The 24,338-nt window shown below is 36.4% G+C and overlaps 1 protein-coding gene across 19 annotated transcripts in view; it reads right to left on the reverse strand.

Annotated features, from left to right (window-relative positions):
- RALYL (RALY RNA binding protein like) overlaps positions 1 to 22,280 on the reverse strand; it is a 722,276-nt gene extending 699,996 nt beyond the window's left edge. For 5 of the 19 annotated variants that reach the window (XM_055348379.2, XM_019032858.4, XM_055348378.2 and 2 more), the window contains exon 1: positions 19,994 to 20,337. In XM_055348379.2, coding sequence (XP_055204354.1) covers positions 19,994 to 20,009 — 16 coding nt within the window. In that variant the 5' untranslated portion in view covers positions 20,010 to 20,337. The other 14 variants (XM_055348382.2, XM_055348380.2, XM_055348376.2 and 11 more) reach the window with 12 other exon arrangements.
- Positions 22,281 to 24,338: the final 2,058 nt, after the last annotated feature.

Below are 24,338 nucleotides of genomic sequence, written 5' to 3' on the forward strand. Positions count from 1 at the left end.
TGAACACAAAGCAGGGTGACTTGATTTAGGTAATATTGTTGTTCATCAAGAATATGCAAAAGCATACTGGTAGAACCAGCAGGCAGTAATGACATGCACAGTTATGATGCAAGTTTGTTTCCATTCAACATGAAACAGATTGGGTCAAAATATGTGTAGTCTTTGTAAGAAAGACAAAATATCTTATTCCCCATTTTTTAAATTTTAAGACAATGGCAGAGTATTATTTATAGATTTTATTTATCAGTGTTTTTCTAGATATTTTAATCCAATGATAAAAAGATATATTTTTGTGGTGCTCTTCCTCCCATTTTTTTTTCTGAGCTAGAGTCAACCTGTTAAAAGATCATTCCAATATTTATTCAGATCTTTTGGGTAAACTACTGAGACTATCAATCTCTACATGTATTTCTGTGTTCTTATTCAGAATTCTTAAACTATAGGAATAATTCAGTATTATTTATATGTGATGATTAACTTTGAAATTTAGGCAATTTACACAGAATGCCACAGGCTTAAAAAACAAAAAATGTTATACACTGAGTATATATGATATACATTACACATACACACACATACATACATTTAAAGAAGTACATTCAATTCCAGGAATGTTTACTTAATCTATAAGCACTATAAGAGAGTATCATAGTGAGATACTCTCTGGATATTTTGAGTCCATTGAGGATGGGATGATGTTTTTTTCATCCAGGGCATCAGTGACTAACACTATGTCAATAGCATTATTGAATGAATGCCAGAATATGAGAATAAATAAATGACTGAATTTCACAATACCTATTTTTAAGAAGCATATAATCTAGGAAAAACTAAAACTGTGTAAATGCAGTGTGTGTTCTGTACCTGAACTTCTCAAGCTATCTATATCGCACTTGAGAAGCTCATTTTCCATTTCCAATCAACCACAAACCAGTATTTTACAGAATACAATGAAAACATATTACTAGAAAAGTGAGGGAGAAAACACAAAGACATATAATGAAACATGAAATTATTCTGTAAAATTGTTGTGGAAATCTCAATTCTTGTTTCAGAACAGAAACCAACAGGCTACAGAATATATTTTAAGCAGCACCACTTTTTACTATCACTATGAACAACATGATGGGAGAACACCCCACTTAACACATGGGTAAATTAAATAAAAGCACTTGAAAAGTTCCATTAAGATTAGTTTAGAAAAATCTGCTGGGAAAGTTTATCATTTTCTTCCTGTACTTTCCAGAATTCTATAGTGATTCACTCAAGTGAGAAGAAAAAAAAAAAGAAAGAAAGAAAAGAAGGAAGGACACCAAATGGTTCTTTTCAACAAACTAGTCATTCTGGCAACTCTGCAGGACTCAAAAGGAGAATGTACTTTACATCTCCTTTTCTCTAGAAAGGCTCCACATTATCAAACACTCTCCTTATGGTAAGTAAGAAACCCAAACCACGTGAGTGACAATGTCATAAGCACAGTTCTCATTTCCATTCTTTTTCCTTTGCGAATAACTAACATTCTTTTGTTGTGTGGCTAGAAATAATTTACAACTACATGAGGGACTGATCTCTCTACTCCGTTCCTGTGTAATTCTGTTTTTATGTTATGGGTTTCAAGCAATTTTCACCTATGAATGATAAATTACTAAAAATGTGTTACTATTTGTACTCAAAAGCTAATATACATGTATGTACTGAAAATATTAAGAAATCATTATAGTGTTTTAAATTTAATGAAAAAATACATTTAGCAAGTTTTTAAAGTAAATGTTCAAAATGTCATGCCTACACCAGGAAAATACTGTAGAAAATGCAATTTCATAGCATAATTCCTAGTGGTTAGAGTCTAAAGTCACCATGAAAGATACATAAAAATTACTTCTAAAAATCCCTTCAGGGCTGGGCGTGGTGGCTCATGCCTGTAATCCCATCACTTTGGGAGGACGAGGTGGGTGGATCACAAAGTCAGGAATTCAAGACCAGCCTGGCCAAGATGCTGAAACCCCGTCTCTACTAAAAATACAAAAAAATTAGCTGGGCGTGGTGGTGGGCACCTGTAATCCCAGCCACTCGGGAGGCTGAGGCAGAGAATTGCTTGAACCCGGGAGGCGGAGGTTGCAGTGAGCCAAGATCGCACCACTACACTCCAGCCTAGGCGACAGAGCAAGACTTGTCTCAAAAAAAAAAAAAAAAAAAAAATCCCTTCAATAGATCATATAATACTTATACATGATTTTATATGTTTTATATCATCTTTAAGTAAATCTAACCCAGCCAGTTTTTCTACCAGTGTTAGGTAAGAAGGTAAAGTCCTGTCCAACAATGATAGACTGGATTAAGAAAATGTGGCACATATACACCATGGAATACTATGCAGCCATAAAAAATGATGAGTTCATGTCCTTTGTAGGGACATGGATGAAATTGGAAATCATCATTCTCAGTAAACTATCGCAAGAACAAAAAACCAAACACCACATATTCTCACTCATAGGTGGGAGTTGAACAATGAGATCACATGGACACAGGAAGGGGAATATCACACTCTGGGGACTGTGGTGGGGTGGGGGGAGGGGTAAGGGATAGCATTGGGAGATATACCTAATGCTAGATGACGAGTTAGTGGGTGCAGCGCACCAGCATGGCACATGTATACATATGTAACTAACCTGCACAATGTGCACATGTACCCTAAAACTTAAAGTATAATAAAAAAAAAAAGAAGAAGAAGAAGGTAAAGTCCTTTAGATGAAGACTAGGTGAAGAGCTAGGCTTTTTTTTTTTTTTTTAACCAAAAATATAAATTAAGTCTATAAATTCATATAAAATAAAAGTGCATACAAAACTGCAATATTACAGTAAAACAACCACAAAAAGTGTACGGAAATACTCATTATTCAAAATAGCAATGAAAAGAAAGTGAAAAAAGAACCAACTAAAATATTCACAATGGGGCATGACAAAGTACATTATTACAATGGAATGCTGTATAACCATTAAAATCCCAACACCTGTTGTGAGGGTTGGCTATAAAAAAAGGAAATCTATGACATAACATAATTTACTTAAATGTAATATATATCATTTATCTTTTAGGGACAAAGAGACATAGTATCAAATAAATATGCTAGCTGCGAACAGTGGCTCACACTTTTTATACCAGTGCTTTGGGAGGCTGAGGTGGGAGAATCGCTTGAGGCCAGGAGTTCGAGACTAACCTGAGCAACATAGTGAGACTCTGTCTCTACAAAAAATAAAATAAAAAATCAGCTGGTCATGGTGGCACACACCTGCAGCCCCAGCTACTAGAGAGGCTAAAGCAAGAGGATCCCTTATGCTCAGGAGTTCAAGATTGCAATGAGCCATGATCATGCCACACTGCACTCCAGACTGGATGACAGTGAGTCTCTGTCTTGAAGAAAAAAAAGAAAAGCAAAATGAATGAAAACTACTCCCCCAATTAGGCAACTAAATAACTAATACCATTTCCTAAAGCTATTAATAAGCAATTGATTTCTCCACACACACTCACACTCATACTCATACTCACAAGGGTATATTACCCTTACATACAGAGACATACCTTGAAAGACCTATACTGGGAATACTGACATATGCTTAGTTCTAAACCAACAAATAAAGATAGATGATGGATCGAAATTACATGCTCATATTTCCCCATCAAATTCTCACTGATTCATAAGTTTTAGTCAAAGATACTAAATCAATTTAACCTCAAAGACTATACAGATTATTTAACATTCTATAAATTTGAAGTATTTCTTTCTATTCATGTTATTTTACATATAGTATTGAAAAGCTGATTTGACTTCACTCACCTCATGATGGGTCACATTTTGTAGCTGGAAATGCATAGGAAGGTTAATCCTCTGATTTAATAGAAAATAAGATACTATCTTAACCCTGAACTTTATTTTTACTTGTGAAATTTATCACCATCAGCCCCTTCTGCACTGTAAGCTCCATTCTTATACATTATATAATGCCTTGTGACACACAGAAGGATAAAAAAATGAATTTTCATGAAATATTTGTTGGATAACTACACTAAAACATTCATGAAATAATGTGAACATAATGCATTGCTTAAATTAATGTAAACAATGTACTCAAGTTTGTGAACTAGTAAAAGAGTTAAGTGCCATAAACCAGTGATTATTCAACCTTAAAAACACAATTGTCATCCCATCCCCCCATTAAAAGTAGGAATGCATTTTCAAGCCTTTTAATTTTACACTCACAAACTATTTGCAAAATAGCCCAAGAAACTGTTAAAATACATCACCAAGATCATCTTTTAAATAAATATTAATCCTATTTGTTCAAGCTTTAATTAATATAGATAGAAAAGTATCTACACATTTCAAGCAACAAACGTCAAAACTGTTGTGGTTTAGTTAACAGTTAAAATTATTTTAAGATACTCTTATTTGCAAATAGTTAAAATTCTTAGCAAAAACTGCATGAAGGAAATGATTTTAAAATGTATTTAGTCTTAGGACACTTCCTTTTAATGAAAATCTATATAAAATATCCTAAATTAGATATAAGTAGTAACTTCTATCTTAAAATTACTTTTTAATTTACATTTGTGAAACTCTATTTTAAAGTTAATCAATACCTGAAACGATGTTTGCTTTGATGAACACAAAGCTTTGTATCTGGAGTCCACCGATCATCACTGCTATCCTATAACAGTCTCAGCATCCAATGTATTTATTTTGTTTAGTGTACTGTATTTTGAAAATTCTTATCAATATAATTAAGTATTTGTAAATGGTAACAGTTTAACTGTTCATGATAACCATTAGAATCTCATGCTACACTAATACTGTTACAGAAGCTCAAACGAGTAAAAGCAGAAAACTTTGGTTTCAGGTTGAATCATAAGAATATATAATATTTTGAATTGCTTATCATAAATGTAATAAGAAGCACCCAAAATTACATAATAAGTACTGGGATTTTCAAACTATTCCAAATAACTGACTAAAATTAAATTAGAGGACCTACAGAACTCCCAGGCTACACTATTACCTTCCAATGCAATTGGCAGAGATAAGTTCTTTCCATGACATTTACTAGGTAAGCAGACTGAGTCACTTCACCTCTGAGATTAAATTTCAACATTTGGAACAGAATAGAGAACTCAGAAATAAATTCACACACCTAGAGTGAACGCATTTTCGACAAAGGTGCCAAGAACATTCATTGGGGAAAAGACAGTTTCTTTAATAAATGGTGCTGGGAAAACTGGATACCCATATGCAGAAGAATGAAACTAGACAACCATCTCATGCCATATACAACAATCAAATGAATATGGATTACAGGCTTAAATCTAAGACCTCAAACTATGAAACTACTACAACAAAATATTGGGGAAACTCTCCAGGACATTGGTCTGGGCAAAAAATTATTGAGTAATATCGTACGAGCGTAAGAAATTAAAGCAAAAATGGACAAATGGGATCACATCAAGTTAAAAAGCTTCTGCATAGCAAAGGAAACAATCAACAAAGTGAGGAGACAACTCACAGACTGGAAGAAAATTGCAAACTGCCCATCTGACAAAAGATTAATAACCAGAATTTATAAGGAGCTCAAACAACTCTATAGGAAGGAATCTAATAATCTGATTTTTAAAATGGACAAAATATTTGAATAGACATTTCTCAAAAGAAGAAAACAGGCATATGAAAAGGTGCTTAGTATCACCGATCATCAGAGAAATGCACATCGAAATGATAATGAGATATCATCTCATCCCAGGTAAAATGACTTACATCCAAAAGCCAGGCAATAACAAATGCTGGCGAGGATATGGAGAAAAGGGAACCCTTGTATACTGTTGGTGGGAATGTAAATTAGTACAACCACTATGGAAAACGGTTTGGAGGTTCCTCAAAAAAACTAAAAACAAAGCTACCACATAATCCCGAAATCCCACTCCGGAGTATATACCCAAAAGAAAGAAAATTAGTATATCAAAGAGATAGCTGCACTCCTATGTTGCAGCACTGTTCACAACAGCCAAGATTTGGAAGCAACCAAAGTGTCCATCAACAGATAAATGGATAAAGAAAACATACTATCTTCTTCACAATGGAGTACTATTCAGACATAGAAAAGAATGAGTTCCTGTCATTTGCAACAACATGCATGGAACTGGAGGCCATTATGTTAAATGAAGTAAGATAGGCACAGAAAGATCAATGTTTCATATTCTTACTTATTTGGGGGATCTAAACACCCCCAAACTCATGGAGATAGGGAGTGGAAGCATGATGACTAAAGGCTGGGAAGGGTGGCAGGGAGGTGGGGATGATTAATAGGTACAAAAAATGGAATGACTGAATAAGACCTAGTATTTGATAGCACAACAAGGTGACTATAATCAATAATAATTTAATTGCACATGTTTAAATAATGCTAAAGGGTATCATTGGGATTGTTTGTAACACAAAGGGTAAATGCTTGAGGGGATGGATATGGCATTTTCCATGATGTGATTGTTATGCATTGCCGGCCTGTATCAAACCATCTCATGGACCTCATAAATATATACACCTATCATGTACCCACAAAATTAAAAAATTAATAAATAAATACAAATAAATTTCAACATTCAGAAATGAAGCAGTGAGAATAAAATTAAAATGTATATGAATATGTTTGAATGATAAAGCCCTCTACAAATGTAGAATAACTGTTAAGACAAATTATCATTTCAGTACACATATGCTCTTAGCAGTTACGTCCTTTCTCCTTCATGCTGGAGAAATTATGTTTTCCTTTTCACATTTTTAGAGATAACTGTCATGAATTGTAGTGAAAGTTCCTCAAAAATCTTTTCTTTTCAGTTTCTACCTACATCCTATTAAAGAGTGTGTACATAGATATTGAAAATATCTAGAAAAGAGTTCAAGTGCCGTAAAACATCAGTGAGGAACTACTTCACTAATTAATTAACTCAAAAAGGTTTACTGAGTGCTTCCTGTGTGCCAGGTACTGTCTAGGTACTGGAAATCATCATTAAGATAAACTGTATTGTCATAAAGCTATCGCCTAATGGGAGAAGAAGGCATCAAACAAGAAAACAAACAAACAAAAAAGAGTGAAATAAAATTTCAGGTATTGATAAATAATCCAAAATAAGTTTCGCTTATTTTTTTTTTGTCTTTTTTTTTTTTTCCTTTTTCTGGAGAATGGGGTCTCGCTATATTGCCCAGGCAGTCTCAAACTCCTGGGCTCAAGCTATCCTCCTGCCTCTTGCCTCCCTGAGAGCTGGGATTACAGGCATGAGCCACCGCGCCCGGCCCCAAAATAAGTTTCATACTTAGATAGTCTCATCTTCTGGAGCTCAATGGATGGAGATCAAGGGGAAGTAGAAAAATAAAGCAATGGTTTGGAGGACAACACCTGATACATGCTAAATACTAAATAAATGTTGGTTGTTTTGGTGGTTGTTAATATCTTTATTATCACCATTCATCTCAAAAATGTAAATAGGATGTAAAAATGGAAGGTTAGAAGTTGTAGGACTATCTTCTTTGTATAAAAGTCAGGACCTAAAAATGGGTAAACATGTCTTTAACGCCATATTAGAAAACGTGTGAGACTCAGAAGAAACTGGTCTGATAAGAAGAAAAGCATGTGGGGAAGAAAATGAGGCTGAGTAGATTGTGGGGTTTCACAGTATATAAGCCTCTTGATTTTCCACATTTATGGACTTCGAAAATGCAGGAAACAGATAACTAGATACAGGATTTTCTATTACACTTTCAAATAACTTCTGAAACTAAGTTGGTATTCAATTGGTGTTAAATCTGTTAGCAAATTTACATGTTAAGTATATCATTCTGTTTTTAAAATAGTGAGTGATTCTCTGCAAGGCCATGGATAGTTCTCATTAAATTAGGTGTTAGGCAAATACCACTAATATAGAAGCCTATCCTATGAAGATGTTATCAATTTCTGACAATTGCATTATTTCCTTACCTCCAGGGCCAAATAACAAATGAGTAGATTGAAAAAGCAAATTTAGTAAAAGTGGCCATCTTGCTCCTGAAGAACAATAAGTATCAAGATAAATTTAATATTTCTTAGTCAATGGGACCACATTTTGGGTAACTTTTTGGCAAATATGAACTTCAATGGATTTCTATTTAGGATTTAATAAAAAGTGAAAGCTGAAATTGAAATGATCAGAGAGTATTTTAAAAATCTATCTTGGATAATCTCCGATAAGGAACAAATGCCAAAAGGAGTTTGAAAACATGACATAGCCCTGAAGCCTCTATGAACACTCTATATTTGCACTGTTCTATGTGATAGCCACTGGCCTGTGAGCTCCTGAAATGTGGCCGTTCTGTGCTGTTAAGTATACAATACAAACTAGACATCAAAGACTTAGCACAAAAAACAGAATATTTTAAAAGTAATTTTATATTGGTTACATGTTAAAATAATTTTTGATACACTGAGCTACATAAAATCTTTATGAAAATTAATTTCAGCTGTTTCACTTTTTAACTTTTTTAATATGTCTTTTAGAAAATTTACAGTTACATATGTGGCTGGCTTGCATGACTTGCATCGTTTCTTTTGAACAGTGATCTAGAGAAAGCTTGGTCATGGCTATTGTTGACCTCCTTCCTTCTCTTCCATTTCCTTTCTCCCCTCTTCCACGCTTCCCTTTTTCTTTTAAGTTGTACCTATGTCCAGTGGGAGGACTAGAACAGGGAAAAAGATCCAGCAATTATGAAATAAAAAGATTGCATACATGATGAAATGGGTTCAGAATAAAACAAAATATTTTCATACTATTGGTTCACTAATCTACTTCAAATTATCAATAAATCTATATCATTAGAGCCATTGTAAAAAATCTAAAAGCATAGATATTTTCTAAATTCATTTTATATATTTTATAGTACTTAACAGTTTCTAATAAGTTTATTTGAAGTTTTGAGTAATCTCAATATATTCCAGGATAAACTTCACTCTCCTGAACAATAGACTTCATATTAAAGCATAAAATAAGGATAAATACACAGGTGCAAACTCATGTTAATTGTACCTCTACCCTGACTCTCTCCTATTTTCCTCAAAATTTCACCATTTACTTTCATCTTCCAGTTTTTTTTCCAGACAATTTGCTGTAAATCTTTTTGTTGCTGTTGTTCCTCTCACTTGGCCCCCTTTACTTTTTTGTCTACACACTTCTTCTCTACACTGTCATACATTCCTGGCTTTGGAATACAATGGAAGAAGAGTAATACATAATCTCCCAACCTGAGGACTCACCAAGTCACTAGAAAGGGGAGAAAGAAATTGCATGCTAGTTTGTTCAAGTGCCTTAATAACCTAAAGAACTACAAGCAATCATCTTTACTTTTCTTAATAGTCATAACTTTATGCATTGTCACTTTTCACATGCAGCATTTCCTTTTCCTGAAAATTGTCTATTCAGGAGGGTAAGACCAATGTTTTCTGATTTTTAAAAACTTATGTTTTTATTTTTTTGAGATGGAGTCTCGCTCTGTCGCTGGGCTGGAGTGCAGTGGTGTGATCTTGGCTCACTGCAACCTCTGCCTCCCAGGTTCAAGCAATTCTCCTTCCTTAGCCTCCTGAGTAGCTGGGACTACAGGCGCATGCCACCACACCCAGCTAATTTTTGTATTTTTAGTAGAGATGGGGTTTCACCATGTTGACCCAAGCACAGTGACTTACATATAATAGATCCCCAACAAATATTGTCTAAATATACAAAGAGTTGTTGAAATTCTCACCCATTATGCCCACAGAAGAGACATTATGGAAGACTCTGAAAAGAGGGGCTAGAATCAGAATCAATTGCACTACAGTTCTAAATGTAAGCATTGTGTGTTTTTAACATGCTGTGCAGAGGGAGCTATTGTGAGGGCATTAATTATGTGAGCATGTCTATTTTATTGGACAAATGTTGCTGACCTATTGATGTGCCAATCAAGGTATCTCCTTTTTTCCACCTTTTGAACAAGATACAGTAGTCCACATTCAAGTTGTGAAGCCAAAAACTCCTGGGTTCAGATCTTTACTCAGCCACTTAATAGCAATAAGACATTTAACAAGTCAACTGTCTGATCCTCTCTTCTCTCCTAAATATTATTATCTATGGTAATATACTCTCCTAGTGTTGCAAAGATGAGGCTCTATCTGACTAAGCATTTCTCAGTCAGTCTGGTCCAGAATGTTGATTCATAAATAGAATGAGATCTCAACAGAGCAGCAGCAATAGAACTAGCAGTAAATATAGCTATATACCTGCTATCTGGACTTCTGATGTTAATAAAAATGTATTAACAAATACTCCATAGCTTTCTTTTCAATCTGAATCATTCACTGTTATACTTAATTATAGGATCCTATATTCATTTCCTTGCTTTTGATAAGAGACTTCCTTACAAAGGGTTGCATTGCTGTATCCACTGCAGAATTTATTTCTGTAGTAACTGAAAATTCTTTTCAAATGCAAGCAAGATACACAAACACATTACATATCTATAGCTTCCTTCAAAATATTCCAAAGAAAGGACTAAAGTCCTAGAAGTCACAAATGAAAAAAAAAAAAATCTGTCTTGGTCTTAGTTGATTGTAAAGCTCTAAAAATGTCACTGATACTTTTGATACATTTATAGTTTTCCTTTCCACCTCCTCACTTGTCATCCTGTTACAGGTTTTTTAAATCACGTTTTCAAAATTACACTTTTAATACTCAGCTTCACCTCACAATATCTTAACTTCTCAAAATCAGCAGTGTCTTCCTTTCTTAGCCACATGCTTTACCATACTCTAAAATGTATTCACCATTTGACGATGTTCCACTGTCAAACGCTAGAAATACAATATTCTTTTCCGACCAAACCTATCCATCCTTGCACTACTCTCATTCTATTAAAATTAGTGAGCCTGCTATTCATTTTCATCCTGCTCTTCAGGCTCTCAAATCTTACCAGTTCTTATTCTGTTCATCTCGTGGAGCTGCCCTGGCTCTCTTTCTCAGCCCAGATTTATTTATATCTTCATATCCACTACCTCTGGAAAGCTCATCACTTTGTTTTATACAAAGTGGATGCCTTTCTAGTCTCTAACCAAGTAATCCTCAACTGTTTCCTTAACCCATTCAGATTACAGGCTAAGTGTTCCTAGAGAAGTGATGTAACTGTGTTCACTAAAGTGACAACAAATGCTAATTTTGCCAAGTTCCTCATTACTGCTCTAGAATCTTTCTATATTTCATGCTTATTCCCTACTACACTCCCCTAGCTCCTATCTCCATACCAGTTAATTTCAACCTAGGACCTCATTTACAATTATCTGAGAAGACTGAAGTCACCATTAAATGGCAAACTCTTTGCAGTCAGCTTTGTTATCAGTTTTATTTACCACAGAATCCTCATCCTCCAGCACAGTACTTACAAAGAAAATGCTCAAGAAATATCTGTTAAATAAATAATGAGTTACTTAGTTTAACTAATGAACTGATTCCATTCTCTTCCTCTTCTGAGACGTAACCAGCATCTCCTTGCGCTACTACTAATCACACCAACCTTCTTAGAACATTCTGAAATTGACCCTGAAAAATTATTTTCCTTTCTATTGTACCTCCACCTCTTCCTGCAAGGGGATTCCATCCTGAAAAACATAAATATGCATTCATATTTTCCTTACTGTGGCTTTAAAAATATCCTTCCTTCAATAATATTACTTCGATGAGTAATATTTCATTCCCACAATTTAACATTAAACTTCATTTTTTTTTTGTCTCCATATCTTCAAGATCCCAGATGACCTTAAACATGGGCAATTGGACTTCTGCTTCTATTTAGCCTCAATAAACATATTTTTTTCTCAATGGCAACTAATAGACTATTCAACTTTCCTTATGAAAACATTCAAATAGATGGAATACTCGAAAGAATAACACAATAAAACCAGCATAAGCACTCCCTGATTTAAAGTTGGTTAACAAATGATTATTTGTTTTACATATACACATACACAACCACACACACACACGGGCGCACACACACACACACACACACACACTCCCTCCCTCACTCCTTTGATGACTCATAAGAAATTCAGTTGCGGGCTGGGCACGGTAGTTCCAGCAGTTTGGGAGGCCAAGGCAGGCAGATCACGAGGTCAGGAGCTCAAGACTAGCCTGGTCAACATGGTGAAACTCTGTCCCTACTAAATATACAAAAAATAACTGGGCATATCGGCACACGCCTGTAATCCTAGCTATTCAGGAGGCTGAGGAAGGGGAATTGCTTGAACATGGTAAGTGGAGGTTGCAGTGAGCCGAAATCGTGCCACTGCACTCTAGCCTGGGCAACAGAGCAAGACTCTGTCTCAAAAAAAGAAAGAAAAAAAAAAGAAAATTCAGTTTCATGTATCACTGCATTTATCCCAAATAATTCAGCACTCATCTGCTAATATCATTTATTTTCTAGCCCATATGAAAAATTTCCCAATTCTACCAAAATGTGACTTTTTATAGACCACATTTTTAAAAAGTGAAATAAAATAAATCTTCAAGCACTGCATTTGTTTGTCTTTAGTCCTTTTTAATCTGGAAAAGTCCTCCCACAGTGGCACTGACTTTTTACAAGTCTAGGCCACAGGGCTAGCATGTATCTTCAATGTGGAATACCTCACCTTATGCATTTGTCTCATTATTTCCTCATGGTTTAGTTTAACTGGTCCTTTCTCTGAATTTTTCTATAAACTGGAAGTTAAATCTAACCAGGTTTTATTAGATTCAGGTTAGACATTCTAGCAACAATATTTCACAAATGGCACTATAGCCTTTATATGGCATCTCGTCAGGAGGCTCATGGTGTCAGGTTGTCTATTGGTGATGTTGGGTTAAATCATTCAGTCACTTAAAACGATGACTTGCAGATGCAATTAATACTTGAGCACTATGAGAATATGTTATTCATCAAAATAATTTTAATTGATTATTTTATCACTTGTTGATCATCTTTGACTGAATCACTTACTTCACTGAGAGTTACAAATAGTAATTTTCTAATTCTCACATTTCTTACACTTAATTCACATTATTTTGTAAAAAGCTTTCCCTCATCAACTAAGAAAGGCAGGCTAATCATTTCATTATCTCAATTTAATTATTAATTGTCATTTTTCTTTTTTATATATTTATTTAGAGTATCATTACGCACTCATGGATTTTACTTTACTCAATGTTTACAATTTGTTATATTCACTCTTGAAATTCAAACTGATTTAAATTGCACAACTGGAAGGCCCTTCAAGCTGGCACTTGTTTACAATGATACAGCCTTATTTGTCTTTGACCATTTCCTTACTTTCTAAACAATGAGTTGTCCCAGGCTCATCTTGTGTTTTTTCTGCCCAGACTTAGAATCAGCCAATTCTAGGTTAAGGAAGACTAAAGGGCTCTTGTCCTCTTGAATGGGGAATGATATTAAGAAGCCATGCTTTGTGCACTAGAAGGGCTCATTGCTTCCTGAAAGACATTGCTTTGAAGATTTTTCAGTAGACATAGCTAGTAAATATATTTATTTTTAAAGCTTTATAATGTATTTTATTATCTAACAGGTTAGCCCTCTCTTCTTTCTCAGAATATTCTCTGCTATTTTTGCATATAAATATAAATTTCAAATCAATTTAGCTAGTTTCAGGAAAAACTTCCCACTGGTCTTCCTAGTTAGATCATGTTATCACCGTACACACACACACACACACACACACAATCACACACACACACACACACAATCACACACACACGACACATACAATCCTGGGAACAACAGCCCTCTTTATGATGCTGCCACATCATATTGAGGATCATCAATCACATTCATTTAGTTTATTTCAAAAATTCATGGATTTTAATGACAGATTACAAAGCTTTTATCTCAGGTCTTATCTTCTTTTGAGCCTATGCAGCATTAGCTCTGTTGAACAATACTTACATACACACACACACACCCCACATACTTTTTCTGAGCTTCAGTGGCTATCATCCTAACTCTATTTTTCTGCCTTTTATCAGCCCCTTTTACATTCACTCAAAAAAAAGCAGATGTTCCCAAATTTCTACCTGTGCAGGACTTATTCCCACTTAAAGAGTTTTAAGGTAGATGATACTGTCACATCTCCTTCTAGCCTTAAGTGTGCTTCCCAGCTCTAGACCTGAATTTCCATTGCACATTGGTCATTTAATCCAGAAGTTAATGTCAGAACTTCAAATTACTATGTTCAAAATTGATCATTTTCCCACCTCCAACCAAATAAGGCTCTCCTACAGATACTACTTTCTCTTGTTTTGTTTTATACCACCTGTTTTCAAGATATCCAGATTCCAAAATTCAAAGGCAGCATTTAACCTTCCCTATACTTTGACCTCTAAATCCACTGATTTTATGAACTTGTGGACTTATAACCAAGTCCTTAAAAATCCATCTCATCACGTTCATTCACACTGTTTCCACTATAGTTTATGTTTCCCATTCTGCATTGAAAGTATTCACTTTTTCAAGTTCCAAGGAAACTAATGATGGAAGACATTCTTGCACATCTGAAGAGGCAATTAAACACAGAATCCTCAAATAATATGTTACACTTATATGTGTTTTATGTTACTAACATAAAATGAGCTTGATAAATGTCACATCCAAATACGTGTAACAGTAAAATTGTGAGGTGTTATGATGTTGATGGTGAGATGTTGGTAGACAGACACCTATATTTACAGAGCTCTGTGTTATGAAAGAATTAGCTGTTCAGCTTTCCTTGCACAAAAGACTAATTTTTCACATCACACTGCAAAAGCTTCAAGAGTAGAGATTACATTTTGTACTCAGTAAGTAAATGTTGAATGTGTTTCCCAGGCTCTATGCAAAGCAACTAAGGACAGAGAACCATCTCTTCTGACCCAACCACAGAGCAACGGTGGTAACTCACAAATGTGATGCCATGCATTGGCTCTCTTCAGAAAACCCGTCTTGAAGAGATGTGTGATGACATGGTCACAGAAAGGTCCTTTCAGGACCAGTTAAGAGTATCTGTGTGGGGCAATATTCTTTTGTTTCTGCTCAAAGCACTCACTAGTGGAAAGCACTCCCTGTTGAAAACTTGCCAAACTACAGACATCTTAAGTAATGTATCAAGAATAAATACATAACAGTTGTTTTATATTAGGAAAAACAAAAGAAACCAAAAAATCACCTCCACAAATGAAGCATCTCTGTGTAGGAAAAAAGAACATGAGTTGTCAGTTAAGACTTCCTGTATGTCAAATTTCCCTTTACCACCTATGGAGCTCTGAGCTCCAAGTCTCAGTTTCCTCCAACGTATAAAATAATACTATTGTCTAATCACGGAGGGGAAGTACAAATGGAATTTCATTCATTTGACACATCAATTTCTTTCCCTCTCATCTTGATTTAATGAAAAAATAGCCGTTCCTTACTCCCACCTGTTAATAATTTCCGAAATGACTCAGAAATGTGTTGCTCCTCTTATTATTTAGCATATGGCTATCAAAATGTGTATAAACATTTTCTCTAAACACATGGATTATGTATGAATGCAATCAATTCCCACTCTGAAGTTTGGGAAAGAATTCAAGCAAAAAGCATATTAGTGAGTTAAATGGAATTTTACCAAACATATTTATGCACAGAAAATCTCTAGTATTTTGTGATATAAGAGCACTTAGTGATGCATGCTGTTGTATCTTTCAGAAGACCAGTGCAAGACTTCCACGTTCTACTCCATAATTTTCCTCTCTATTTAGATTTTTACGTGGTCAAATAAATAACTCTTAGAGTCTTCACCCCCAGCTGAGGAGTCTGCAAGGACAGTCCAGAAAATATAAATCCTAAATACTAACTGAAGTCCTCCAACTGCCATCTGTGTGGCTACAAATGGATAGAAAAACACATTAAACCAATGCCTCTATTTTCCAGGACTCAGTCCCAGAAAAATAGCAGGATAATTCAAAACTAACAAACAAAAATCTTTTTAAACGTAAGGAAGAATTTAGAAAAACACAAAGTTAATTTTCCACAAGGTAAGTTTGATATTTAACATAAGTCTAACAAAAGAAAACAAAATTCCCAATGTATTATTGAAAATCTAAAAGCAATGAGGATAAGCAAAACTACTAAAGTTGACAATACCTGTGTTATATCTATGCAGTCTGCACATCAAAATTTAATAATAAAAGGAAGGGTGATGACAGGTATAATTATGTAAACTTGTTAACAGTGTAACTTGCTATTGATACATTCAGAAATCAGATATTACTTACATGTTATTGAATATTGTTTTCAAAATCATGATTTAGCAAAACAAACTGTTTTTATTGCCAATAAAATGAAAGTTTATGTTGCCTGTCAATTACTGAAAAGAAATTTATTAAATCAAAGAATCATACTGAATTACGGAAATGGCATCTTTACAAGCATTTGTACAGGTCACTGGAAGTAGTAGATAGTAACAGTAATAAGAGAATAATAACAATAACTGCAGATCAATAAGGACCTTTTTAAACATGTTATTATTTACTTTCTGGAAGTCCATAAAAATTTGAAGAATAAAATTAATCATCACTTCAGGTTTTCATAGCAAAACACAGAGTTTTCATAATGACAGTATGATAAAAGAAGTAAAGAAATAACTATTTTTAAAGTCTCAGCTAATCATCATTTAAAAATAAAGATTTCATGGCCGATAAAACTATCTGTACAGCAAACCCCTGTGACATGTAATTTAGCCATGTAACAAAACTGTACATGTACCCCTTGAAACTAAAAGTTGGAAAGAAAAAAATAAAAATAAACAACTAAAATAAAAATAAAAAAGTTTCAAAAGTCAGAGAGAAAAATCAATTGTAATTGAAATATTTTTCTCAAATTCGTTCTTACTATTCAAACAATCTTACGTACCCACCTCACTTCTCTTCTACTTCCATAATGGAGCTTTTTGAAGACTTGAAATGTAGAGTTATATCAATGAATGCCCTGCTTAATTAGTTGCTTACACTATCAGTAAACAGTAAACAAAACATGACCACACTTTTACTGGGGTAGAGTTGCAAAAACGCAACAGACCTATACTTCTCACTGGAAGTTCTACATATTTATTACTGGCTCTTAAAATAAGTCAATATTGCATTTAAGAAACAGCTATCCAAATATTTCACATTTCTTTTAATTAGGAAGAAAATTTTAGCATATCAAATTATTTTTCTAATTAACAATTTGTATATTCTTAAGGCATCATTTGTTTGTATTATTATAGTAGCCTTTTAACCACTAGACTTTCATATAAATTAGAGAAAATAAACCAATTATCATTTTTAAGAAAGGTAACACATCTATTATGGCTAAGGATGTGTCTTTATAATTTTATGTTTGGAACTTTTCCCCCTTGTATATACACCACCACGGTGTGGCTATTTGATGCATGATAAGAAAAAAATCAGGGTGCTACTTGATTGTTTATGACCATAAAAAATAAATATGAAAAATAATTAACTGTTAATCTTCAATGATGAAAAGTTATTCATTTAAATATTCTTCAACAGACCACACACTCAAGACAGAATTCCAACTAGAAATTTCTTTCTTTATATCAAGACTGAGACAGACATTGAAAAATTAATTTAGTAATCCAAGATTTTAAACAATACCCACATTTTATTATCCCATAGAAAGTTCTTGAAAATGTAACAGGTTTTCATTTTGTGATTATTTCTTTGTCACAGTTTAGATAGTACAATGTTTCAGGTCAGATAGTGATCCAATGCCAAGTTAATTTGTGGGTCTTATTTCCCTCAGTCCCCACCTTTACCTTGGAAACCCTCTCATTACAAAATAGAAACTTTTTTTTCCCTCCTTCTCTCTTACTAAGCAGTTGAAAAGATCTGCACAATTAAATTGATCTAAATCCCTGTGGGTCGCTTGGCGAATGAAAAAATACATTCTTTCCATGAGAAGCCAGTAGGCGGTGCTAAATCGAGGATACTACCTTCAACAATTTTAAATCAAAAACTAAACAGGTGGCCAGTTTAAGAGTTGTAGAATTCCCAGAATGATTCACACAGGAAGAAATCTGAAAAATTTGAATGTAATATATAGAAATGTAATACAAGTATACAATATAATTAAAAATGAATCTTAAATAAATGAAAACATAGATAACTAAAGGTTCTTAGAATGATCTTAAGTTACAGAAATTAAAGCACAACTACCTCTCCGTCCTCACATTAAAATCGTCTTTGGTCCCATTAATTGTTTCAATCTCATTGGGAAATATCACACAGTACAGCTAGTGCTTTGCCCAATCTTAAACCACATACTACCTCAACCATAGGGCAGCAACTGATTCTCTTAATGAAAATGCAGGTTCGATCATTCAAGTTCTTTCTTGCTTGCTTGCTCTGTTTCTCTCTCTCTTAAAAGAACTAAACGACTTACAATACATAAAACATACAAAAATATATTATACACATAAATTGTCTTGCTTTTTAATAAATGAGCATTTCTATGTACATACATTGTTATAATTGAAATGATTTTTAAAATCACAGAATGTTGCAAGTGGCTTTTTTAATGTTTTATGTTAGCTGTTTGAAGCATATGAAAGACTGTATTTTAGTAATTAGCTCACTATACAAAATAAGAAAATCCTAATTTCAGGCTTAGTGCCATCATATTGGCTTCAAATCTTAGAACTATACACCTCAAGATATCAAATATGGTGTCCACAGACAGTGACATAAACTATCTTCTTTATATAAATGCAACAGGATTTCCTTCACAGAGAAAAGCTACTCTGAGAACCAAATAACTCACATACATTGCATTTCCCCGCCAGGAAATACAATGAAATGTCCAAAGACTTTTGAGATACTTGCATGAGTTGTGAATAAAAAATATATACAGCTTTCCAGATATTACACTAACTTTTAATCTTCTACAGTTAAATGGCCCATTGCACGCCTTACTTTTTGACCACAAAGAGTAAAAACTAAGGCGTAAAACCTTTCATTCCACAAACTGAGGTTACAGACAGTGAAATATTTGCTTGAAAAAGCCAGTGTATGTTATAAACCCCTTTGTCATGGGCCCCTCTGTATGTTGCAGTCAGTTTTTATTTCTGTAGTTACCTAGAAGAAAACTTCATCTGAGAGGTAAAAAGTTGTTTCATTTGCTTTATGTTTATTTTACAGAATCCAAAGTATATACACATGGAAATTTAAAGCTAAGCTTTTCATTTAAGGGGGGGAAAGGTAAGAAAATCAAAGCTTCAAAATCAAAGTATTTAAATAATGGTTACTCTCCAGATTTTAAGATGTATGCCTTCACGAAATTTATTTGGACAGAAAAATTTCCAGCAGATTCGGTCACAGTGTTAAATACAGAAAAGGCTTTTTATTGCCAACTAGTACGTCTCTGAAAAGTAATGCTAAATTATACTGAAAACATGTAACAGGATAATCATAAAATATCACAGAATACATTCAACACTGAATATTTCAGTGCTACCAACACACGAAATCATCACCTCTATCACCAACCCCTCACTCCTGCCCTGTACACAGTTCTCAGGGGAAAACCTTTAAAGCCAGTATCAGGTGGTTAAAAAGAGGGAAAACTCTGCCCCTTTAATAAAATTTAAATAAAAGGCATTTTTTTAATACCTTAGAGGTGTAGGGTCATGACTGCAAACTAACAGCGTCGTCCTCAACATTAAACCCAAGTGATCATCTTATAAGAAACTATTTCCCCATCCCCTGGAAGACGACACCAGCAGGCACTTAAAACCAACGCAACACAACAGGGAAAAAAAAGATCCAAAGACAGCATCCCTAAGAAAGCAAAGCCCTTTGGTAAAGCAAAATAGGCTGGGTAGGACCTACTGCGTCGTTTACTCATTGCGAAGAGGAGGAGCAGGAGTTGAGCGTGCGAGGGCCGGTGCCATCCTCAAGGCTCTGGAAATGTCTCCAGCTCCGGCTCGCGTGGCCTGGAGCCAGCCCCTCCGGAATATGCGGTCTCTGCCGCTTCTACCCCCATCTCCTGGGTGCTCTGAGGGTCCCCTCTAGCCCGCCCGACGGCCAGAGCCACGTACACGACCCTCGCCCCTCCTGCTGTGCAAGTGGCCCTCGGAGAACTTACAGGGCCCGCCGGCCGCCTAGTGCCCGGCCGGCGCGGCCCGCAGCGCAGACGCCACCCGCCCCGCCGGGAGACGACCTGGGCGCAGCTCACCGTGGGAGGAGTGGGGGGAGGGGACTGTATTTGGCGCACATCTAGAAAACGATCCTGAAGCAGGGAACGGACTTTGGTTTTCCCTGGCTCCCTGCGCCGCTCTCCCCACCTCGGGCTCGGACACTGCCCGGAGATGCGCGCGCGCAAACACAGACACACACACCCACTCACACTCACACATTTCTTTGCTAGGACCAGTGTTGCCACTGCACACCCGGGAAACGCCTCCAAGGGGACCAAGTACCTGCTCTCTGCGAGCTGCTCAGCTGTTCACTTCATCCTCCGTTGACAAGGAAACCAAACCGCACTTCATTTTTTTTTTCCAGAAAAACCTTCCACTGCCATCATTTGAAAATTGATTTACGGGGAGGGAAGGGGGAGAAATAAGGGACAATATAGATATAGATATCAGGATATCTATCATAAAATTATCTCGGTTTTTTAAAAAAGTCAGATGTGCAAAAGTCATAGTTAATTTAAAGGAGGAAAAAAGTATTTTGCTTAAAAATGATCCCAGTCACCAGCTGTAAGAAAAGTTTCATGTTATCAATGGGTATCAAAAACAGGAGGGAAAAAAAACGAATTCGTTTTCACCGGCTTCCAAAAAGGGCACAAAAAATATAAAATTAATGTCTTTGCTCAGTGGTTTGCACCAGTATTGCAAGACCACAAACTTGTAAACACTGCCGTAAAATCCCACCTATACAAAAATGTTATCAGAAAAAGAGTATGCAAAAAAAGAGTTAGAAACATGCTTTTTATTTTTACAAAGGAAAAAAATAGGCACCATACTTCACATCGCTTTTTCCATAAAACCAGTTGCACATTTTGCTGGACTTGGGAGACGCTCCCAGCGGGCACGGTCGCCGCGGACTCCGAGACACAGCGCCTTGTCTACAGAACGATCGCATGCTAGAAAAACTTGGATTCAGGAAAAGGCTCAAAACCATGCTCCTCCAGCTTTCCCAAATATAAACAATAATCAAAGAAGTGGAAAAAAAGAAAAAAAACAAAAACAACAAAAAAAAAACAAAAAACCAAAAAAAAAAGGACAAAAAAAAAGAATAGGACAAGAATGCCACTGAGAAGGTACTCACCGAGCGGGAGTAAAATGTTGGAATAAAAATGAGATTTAGTATAAAATACAGTATGGCGGTGGAAGAAGGAATGAAGCGCGTTTTTTTCTCGCAGTCTCTGCCTCAGGCACTGACACGTGACTCGGAGCCAGGCTGACTTGCAGGCAGCGGGGAAGGACCGAGGCTGCGAGGGGGGAAGCCCACGGAGCCCAACTCTGGCTGGCGAGGCGGCGGCGGCGGCGGTGGCGACGGGGAGCCTGGCGTCTGCGAGAGGCAACACCAGTGGCGGCGGCAGCGGCAGCTCGCGGCAGCTCGCGGCGAGGCTGCCTTCGCTGTGAGCCCAGACGAGCAGGTGCCCCTCACGCTGAGGCTGAACACACGCACACGCACACGCAAGACAGGCAGGGCGCCGGCGAGAGGGGGAGCCGAGCGGGGTTGGGCCCGAGGCGCGCAGCTGCCGCCGCCTCTGCCGCTGCTGCCGCGATTGCTGCTGCTGCCTCTGTTGCTGCCGCCGCCGCCTCGCATTGGGAGTGTGTGCTGTGGGGGCAGCTCAGGGGTGCTGATCCAGCGCCTTGAGAGAAGGTGCACAACTTGCTGCTCACCTCAAAGTTGTTGCTTGCCACTTCCTTGTGTATTTCATCTATTTTTCATCTCCAGGTAGTTACCTGGGGAGAGATCCCATCGTCTTCTCTCTGGAAGTTTTACTATTCAAGCCCAGATTCACTCATTCATTTTTTGTTTGTTTGTTTGTTTCCCTGATTTTCCATTTCCCATCCCTCCCAAGCTGCCTTTGCCTCTGCTGTTCCCTCCTCCCTAGATCTGCGTTTCCCCCTCCCGGTTCTCAGGGAACCTGGCTCAGCGCGATGCTGGGGGCGTTGTCACGGGCAAAGCCACTGTCAATCTTTATTGCCATCTGAACGCACAGCCTCTCTTTCGCCGTCTTCAAGGGGAATGCTTGCAGTTTGAAAGACACAGCAAAATCTCTTATTTAGGAAACCCCGTCCCGGGTTTCTTTCTGCGGGTTGCGGAGCGGTGGGTGGGGGCATGGGTGTCCTTAATTTATTCATTCGTGGACAAGGCATTGTTTGTTTTGTCTGTGTGTGCGCCCGTGCTTCTGAGCTGGTCTGGAAAGCTCCAAGGGTCTATGCTCCATGGCAGAGACTCCTGTTCGACTCTTGCTCAAGTTGTTCGCTGAGGCTGGAAGTCAAAGGAGAGGGGCATGGGAAACAAGTGAGTCCATTGTGTGAGTGCTCGCCTGGAGGGAGCAAGCACTTGGCGGTCGAGAGGCGGAGACGTGTACCAGCAGTGAGGCGGTGGCGCACCCCGCGGGAGCCAGGTGGCTGAGCAGTGGATTCTGAAGGTGAGGGTGGCAGAGGGATTTCTCCACCCAGCGTGTGGGTTAGGGCGCTCATCGATCGCCTGAACAAAGATGCCATCAGCCAATCGCTGGGTGCATTGGGCTTCTATTACTGCCTGTTGAAGAATCAGCTTTGTGGACGCTGGAACACATCTATTTTTCTTCATTTTTGTACAATACTCACCTCAGGACCATTTCCCTGTGCTGCTTTGAATCTAGGTTGTGTGGAATTAATTGGCGTCTCTATGTTTGAGAATGAGCAATTAACACAATTCTGCAGTTCACAGATTCCTGCTCCCCATCTTTATCTCAATGTTTCCAATGCTGACGTTTCATATAAAATGCCTCTATCAGAGATGATCTAACCTCGACATTCTGAAAATTAAGTACACATCCTTCACACAGAGCTTCAGTAGCAAATATGGTCCTCAAACATTGTGCTCAGAATTCATTGGCCAAATAAAGTTTTAATCCGCAATTTAAATAGGAGATTTAAAATAGTCATTAAAATATCACTAAATATTTATTTTGGTGAGTTGCCAACTGTACACCCGCTTATTATACATACTTTCCAGGGAGGATTGTTGATTAGGAATACTGACTGAGAGAGATGAATACATCAAAGTGGATTTGATAACTTTGGAAGCCTTGAGTTCTACTCGGAAATCACAGAATTTTAAGCTGGCTAATACAGTTCAAATATTGTGCTCTCGCTGTAAAACATGTTGGACTTATTTTATTTTGTTAAGTAAGATCTCTTTACACGTGATCTTTTTCTTCCACAACTCCTGAATTAATTTTATCTAGGATTTAAAACTTAGTTTGTTAAATTTTCCACATTTTCTCTTCCATTTGAAAATATATCTGATTCTAAACATTTAAGAAGAAAATATTTTAATGCATATCTTTTTCCATCATTCATATCACAGTGGTATTCAAATGTGAAAAACTTCACTTTAAAAATGAGTTTTGAACCTTTCAACCAGGCTGGGAAGAGTTATTCAAGAAGAACTTTGAAAAACAAGCTATTTAGAATTACACTGCAGTAATGGCTGTCAGCCAATCACAGTGATTGTCAGTCTTTTATTATTCAATAAAATGACTCCCCTTTATGTTAAATGCAGCTCTGCTGAAGAAAAGCAAGACATCAATATCCTCCCTGCACTTTTCCCGTTTACTTATATAATTACATTAGAGTACTCAAAATATTCCACTATCGTTTATTTCCAGTGTGCCATTTTCATCTTTTTGGGTTGTATCACTGCATTATAAACAAGAGTAAACAAAGTCAGGTTGAGGCAACTGGTATTTAGAAAGTATAGCCACTCATTTAATTTCTGTAACAGCTCCATGACATTGACTTTATACGCATTTTAACCATTAGAAAAATAAAGTCAGAGATTTTGAGTAATTTGCACATGATTCTATTGTTAGTACACAGGAAAAACAGGATTGAACCAAAATTATATCTGGTTTTACAGCTAAAATAAAAAAATTCAAAAAATACATCAAAGATACTGAATACTCTTCAGTAATGTCATCAAAGCCAATTAACAAAGGCATGAT

The sequence above is a fragment of the Gorilla gorilla genome, chromosome 7 (assembly GCF_029281585.2).
Source record: "Gorilla gorilla gorilla isolate KB3781 chromosome 7, NHGRI_mGorGor1-v2.1_pri, whole genome shotgun sequence".
In the NCBI taxonomy this organism is placed as follows: domain Eukaryota; kingdom Metazoa; phylum Chordata; class Mammalia; order Primates; family Hominidae; genus Gorilla; species Gorilla gorilla.